The sequence below is a fragment of the Arachis ipaensis genome, chromosome B02, assembly GCF_000816755.2.
Source record: "Arachis ipaensis cultivar K30076 chromosome B02, Araip1.1, whole genome shotgun sequence".
NCBI lineage: Eukaryota > Viridiplantae > Streptophyta > Magnoliopsida > Fabales > Fabaceae > Arachis > Arachis ipaensis.
The window spans coordinates 91,867,063-91,873,279 of NC_029786.2; the positions used below are offsets into that span (position 1 = coordinate 91,867,063).

Here is a 6,217-nt window from a genome sequence, read left to right on the forward strand (position 1 = left end):
ACTTAAAATTATTAAAATATCGATATATTTAATACACTTGAAATTTTTCAGATAAAATATAGTTTAATTCACAAGATATAAGATATTCCTTACATTTTAAATTGATGTAAATGAACACAAATTCTTTTTAAAATAAATAAATTTTCACCCCTTAAGGGTTACATTCTTCACTCATCTATACTTCTTTATTGAATAAAGATGGACAGATAATAAATAGTAAAAAAAAAAGTGAGATAAGTTTTTATTGTAGATTTGTAGTATATATATTAGTTACATTATTATCATTTATCAATACATACTAAACAGTATAGTTTAACATTTTAGCATTGGCTACAATTTAAAAAGGTGATAATATTTTTAAGGCTATTACCAACCAGATATGGACGAATATATATGGATTATACTCATGAATAATTATCATTATTAGAAATACGCTAATTATCATTAAAATTACCATTAGATCTTTCTCACTCTAATCACAGTCGGAATTATTGTAGAAAAATCCAACGATAATCACTCAAATTCATATTTAGAATTTAGTTACTGTTGGATTGCATTTTTTAACGCAAAAATTATAGTGCCAAATCAAATTTAGTGACGCCAAAATTACTGTTAAAACTTTTGTGGAAAAATTCAACGATAAAATAACCTAAAGCACTGTAAGAAAAATTATTTTTAGTAGCAATTTATTTTATTTTTAGCGACAATAAAAATAGCCGCTAATACATTTACCGACAATTAGACATTAATCGTCTTATGTTTTGTTTCTAAAAGGTTTTAGCGTAAATTATAACATTTACCGATAAAGACTTTTTTAATGGCCGCAAAAAGTATATAACTTTTTACTTTTAGCTGTCATTCTCTTGGCAATTTATAAGGCCACCAAAAGTAATTCTAAAATTGTAATGTTATTCACTTTTAGTAGCCATTGTTATTGCAGCCGAAACCCATTTTACCGGCAATTTATATGACCACTAAAATAATTCTAAAATTGTAATGTTATTTACTTTTAGTTGCCATTACTATTGCCGCTAAAATCTTAAGATTTTTTTAGTTATATTATACTCATTTTCTTAAAAGTATTTAGAATCTCAATTATTTTTGCCAACAATTGTTATTATTATGCATAATATAAATATATTGAAATTAATTACTACAAAATGAGATATTTCATTAGACTCAAAATATTGATACACAATTTTTTCTTGAAAAGTAATAAATCATGTTACAATCTAAATAACAAAAAATTCTACAAGCCTATAACTATGTTACATCAATGTAGCAATACGAGTGTAAGCAATGATCTAAAGTTGCACCTTGAAAAGTAGCCTAGCTTTCGTTTTTAGCAATTGATCTAAGAATTTAAAAGTAAATGAGAAAGGAAAATCATAAATCATGAATATACTAAAGAATTCAAAACTATAAACCTTTGGCTACTTTTCAAGGAATTGATAGCTTGGCAATATTTTTCATCTTGACACCAATGACACGGTTTTCTTAGTTTTGAAGTTGGTCTTTGCTCTCTTGCTAATTTAATGCTACAATTTTCTTCTCTTAAATTAACAGAATAATTTTCGAAATGAAGTAGTACTTTGTTCAAACCGCAACTCTTTTTTTTCTTCCTAGCTTATATTCGATTTTATGTTGCATTTTTTTGGTCTTCTTTTCTTTAAACAGATTCTTAGCTGCATCAACTAGAATCAATGTTTTGAATTTTTCACTATCCATTCCTTTTGTGAAACAGCTTTAAGAGATGTTTCCTACATGAAGATCAAAATAATAAAATTAAGTATCCTATATGAAGATCAAAATACACTACTTATAGTGGATGCACAACTTACAAATCTTTCCTTCTTAGAAATTGGCTAGTTGAAAAGTTCAAAACCTGTAGCTACGAGGATTTCCTAATCTTTCTTTTAACTAGAAAAAACTCCAGAGCACTGCACATAAAGAAACAATTATCTTGCTAAAACTAAATAATTGTTTAGTATATGGACATTATTAACATTACACTCCCTCCATCCCACATATATAACCAAAAGTTTGTCCATCAATATTTGTCATTTGATTAGATTAAGGATGTTTTATATCTTTTTTAGTCTGATTTATTAAGGCTTTATAGACCTAGGTCTATAATCATAGGCTTCCCTCTCTTATTACTGAAAAAAAAGGGTATTAACCAAAAATAAAAGGCAAAAAAAGTTAGAATAATTTAGAAACAAATCACAAAACTCTAATAAATCAACAATGCTACTTACAATTTCCAACACAAGCGATTGTTACGTTGTACAAAATTGATATTCTTTGGTACCTCACTAAAAGTTTGGATCAGATCTGAAAAAAATAAAAATTCAAAGTGATCATTAACGTATACAAAACAACAATTAGTAGAAAGGGCTAAAAGTAAGGAGTATAATTATGCAAATAATACTTATGAAACAAAAAAAAAACATAAAATTTGACATAGCATTTTAATTAAGGCCACCACCATACCATCTTGTATTACCAACGGATAATCAGAAGTTCTAAGATTAATAAACCAATCTCAGTGACAGATCCTAAGAAGCATTACCATGACATAAAAGGTTGTTGCAAGCATTCCTAACTAGAAGTATCATTAATCACAGAAAATAAAAAATACAACATTATCATCTACAATTTAATCAGATTTTGTATCATACCACTCCAACAAATATTGAGAAGGTAAAAACGTAGCCAATTTAGGCTGGATCACCATTTTGCATAAATTGCAGGGAATTAATAGGACACATCAAGTGATAGAGAATTATTAGAACAAAATAATAATGAAGAATTTGTTAGAGCACTATAACTTGTACTAGAGGTGGTTAACCAGTGAGTTCAGTAAAACAGTAACTGACCTCTAGCAACTGATTCAATACTAGTAGGCCTAAAAACTGGGAGAGATCATTTTCAATATACATATTGTAAACCGATTAACAAAGATAATAAAATTGACAATACATTTTAACATATAGCAAAGTTTAACACACGTAAATATTGAAAGCGACCAAGTGCAATGATTATATAAATAGAAGCGATAAAACATTACCTTCCAAAATCATTGTTAAGCTGTTAGGTAGAGACACATGAAGATGATTCCAACTAATTGCAAATGGAGGAGACTTGTGTTGTCTGCCTACGTAAAAGAAGTTATCAAGTTCGGAGAACCACATAATGATTCCAACTAACTGCAAATATAAATTAAATTTGGACCATCTTACCACTGCAACTGCCGCTCCTCCCTCCCTGTATCTCCCTTAGCAGATTAATCACAACGCATGAAGTGAACATTCCAAAAGGATGGATAGAAAACTACTTAGTGATAACCAAGTAAAATTGATACAGAATAAGAAAATCTTGTGTCCCAGATAGGTATTGATTTAATTTACCTATCTATCTATCATCTATGATAAATAATCTGAACTCATCATAAAAAAATACTACTAACAAAATTATCATCATGAATACACCAAAAGAAAAAAAAATCAATCAAACACTGTTTTCTTTCTATACACACAAATGCATGCAGTACACAAAAAAAGCTCAATAACAACAAATCAAAGCCCATAGCTCATTCAAACTGATCGTGTATAATAAATTATGGAAGCATAATAATGAATCAAAATTAAGATTGAAAAGGAACATTAAAAAGGATAATAGTGATAACAATACCAGTGATTGCCTTCTCTACGAAACCCAAAATGCTTCCAGTTGAGGCCATATTTAAAGGACCCTTCCTTTTCCTTTTTCTCTCTCTAATTATAATCTCTACCAACCCAACAACAACATTCTGTTGCCAAAAAATCGATTTGGTAAAAAAATAAAAAAGGAATAATAAAAAAATAAACGATGAAAAAAAAGAAGAAAAAGGATGGATATAATGAATGGAAAAGTCAAATTAAGAAGTTGCTAGTCCTAACTTCTTAGTTAGCAAATTCAATTTACATCATAATCACTTACTTGATTGTAGATCAATCCACAACAAGGGTAACTTGATTGTTTTCTCCCTCTTTTTCTTGTAAAAATTCAAGTTTCTTTCTTCTGACTAGGGACAACAATAAAGGTAGCTAAGCAGCTTTCATATTGCTTAGTGCACAGAACATGTAGTAAGGTAATATAACATTGTGTTGCTTGATATTTACATAATATAAGAACAAATACTTGAATAAGGATGACAATAATCAACTAAGTATTTATTTCCTTGTTATTTAAGACAAATCAAGGTTATTCGAACTATGGCTCTAGCTTAAGTCAACCCAAAGAATCCTCAATTTGGATTTAAATACTTGAATAAAGATGATTCTAATTTGCTAAGTTTTGTATACTTAACATGAGAAACACCACATGTAATATGATGCAAGAATTATGAGGCATTAAAATTTTGGTGAAATGTAATTAAGATAGGAAGGTGAGTATTCATTGTTGTCACTACTTGTTACATTGAGAGAAAACAAGTCATCATAGTTCACAGATACAATAAGGAAGCAACAAGAAGAAACAAAGTAAAGGCAAGACAATAATTTACATTTACAATTTTCGAATCTAATCTAACACTTCTAAGTTCCTACACATGATGAGAATTACTATAACATCAGTATTTTCTAGTCACACTTCTAGATAAAAAGAGCCATATACATTTCAGAAGCAAAGTTCAATTGCAGTGGAGAGTGAAAATTCTCTGCATAACTTCTCTGACTCTAATCAACAAACTCTAGTTCGGAAAGCAAGGAAATAAATAATTGTCTAATGCAATCACAAAACCAAGATAACCACATGCATATTTTTGCAATGCAGAGTGCACAGAACATGTTTGATGAAATTCCCCATATAAAAGAGGGAAGAACAAAAAAACATAGCACAATCAATCTTAATACTAACATCATAAGAATCAATTTGTATAGAATAAAAATAATAATATATAAGATGGATGGAATAACAACCTTTGATGAAGAAAAAGGAAGGATCATGACAATTGGAAAAGGGGATGGATCGTCGAGCCTACGGCGGCGGCGGCGGCGGCTTTGTAAAAGCGAGAGACAGCAACGCAACGGACCAGTGATCCTGATCAGCGGCTTCATGAGAGTGAGAGAGACCAGGCGGCGGACCTACAGGCCTGCTCGGTGGTGGCTTTGACTGCGACGGCAACGGCAACACTGTTTGGTGTCTAGAGCAGCGACACGGATCTGACTGGATCTAGCGCGGATTTGACCTAGATCTGAGGTAGAGTGTGAAAACAGGAAGACAGATGTGCATGTAGGACAATAGGCAGTGATCCTCGGCGATGGCAAGGCATGTGACGGTGGTGGTGAGCGGCTGTCAGTGGAGAAAGTTGAGATGGAGTGGGTTATCGGAGACAAGGGTTCTCTTTTCCTTCCATTGGTTTGCAATTTAGAAAATTAAATAAAATATTATAATTATTTTTTAGCGACAATAATAATAATTGCCATTATAATATATAGTATTAATGACAAATATATAATAGTCATAAAAACATAACTTAAATAAAAGGAATAGTGGCCATTATGTTATTGCCGCTAAAAATTTGTCCCTAAAACTTATTTTTCTTGTAGTAAGAAACACACTATTTTCACTTACGCGAATGAATATTACCATTGGATTTTTTTAAGATAAATCCGATAGTAATTAAAGGCTTAAACCCACAATTGTCTTCCTTCCACTTTTGTAGCAACCAAAACCCCCCAAAGTTTTCTCTCAAGCTACCCTCATCCCTCCAGCTGCCTCATTGTCACAGTTGTGAAATACTTTTGTCTTTATCTAAGGTTCCAACCGTAATGGATAAAGTTTAGAATCCTCAAATTGTATTTTTAGTCCTTCTTTACTTGTTAACTCAAGGAAGAAAAAGAGAATAGAGGCTTTAAATATCCTCTAGAATGACTCCCCCTCCCTCTCTCTTCTATCCCATTTATAAGTGACATTAATTGTTGATATTGGGTGCACATATTACATATTAATAATTGTTTTTACATTCATGACTCATTAGCAAAAATGTTCTTACATTATGAAATATGAAATATAATTTCATTGTGAATTAAGTTGTTATACTGGTGGTTGCATTATAATTAGGGAGTCAATTTTGGAGTGTTCTTAAAACATGTTAACTTAATTTGTTTAAACACAGTAGCAAACTCTCTAATCTAGTGCTAAAATCAAGTGCTTCAAATGAATTATACCCAAA

At 30.6% G+C, this 6,217-nt stretch overlaps 1 protein-coding gene across 21 annotated transcripts; it reads right to left on the reverse strand.

Moving 5' to 3' along the window:
- Positions 1,151-5,425, reverse strand: LOC107625721. 21 transcript variants are annotated; one of them, XR_002357786.1, is made up of 6 exons: positions 4,962-5,423; positions 3,243-3,333; positions 3,071-3,157; positions 2,259-2,334; positions 1,842-1,940; positions 1,151-1,760 (listed from the first exon to the last, which is right to left on the reverse strand). XR_002357786.1 is itself a non-coding variant. In XM_021116178.1 (5 exons), exons 1-5 carry the CDS (start codon positions 5,097-5,099, stop codon positions 1,892-1,894), a joined length of 375 nt encoding a protein of 124 aa, XP_020971837.1. In that variant the 5' UTR covers positions 5,100-5,423; the 3' UTR covers positions 1,151-1,891. The 21 variants fall into 21 exon arrangements, 5 of the variants coding, with proteins under 5 accessions (XP_020971837.1, XP_020971836.1, XP_020971835.1 ...); XR_002357787.1 differs by having other exon boundaries at positions 1,842-2,159; XM_021116178.1 differs by having other exon boundaries at positions 1,151-1,940; positions 3,243-3,267.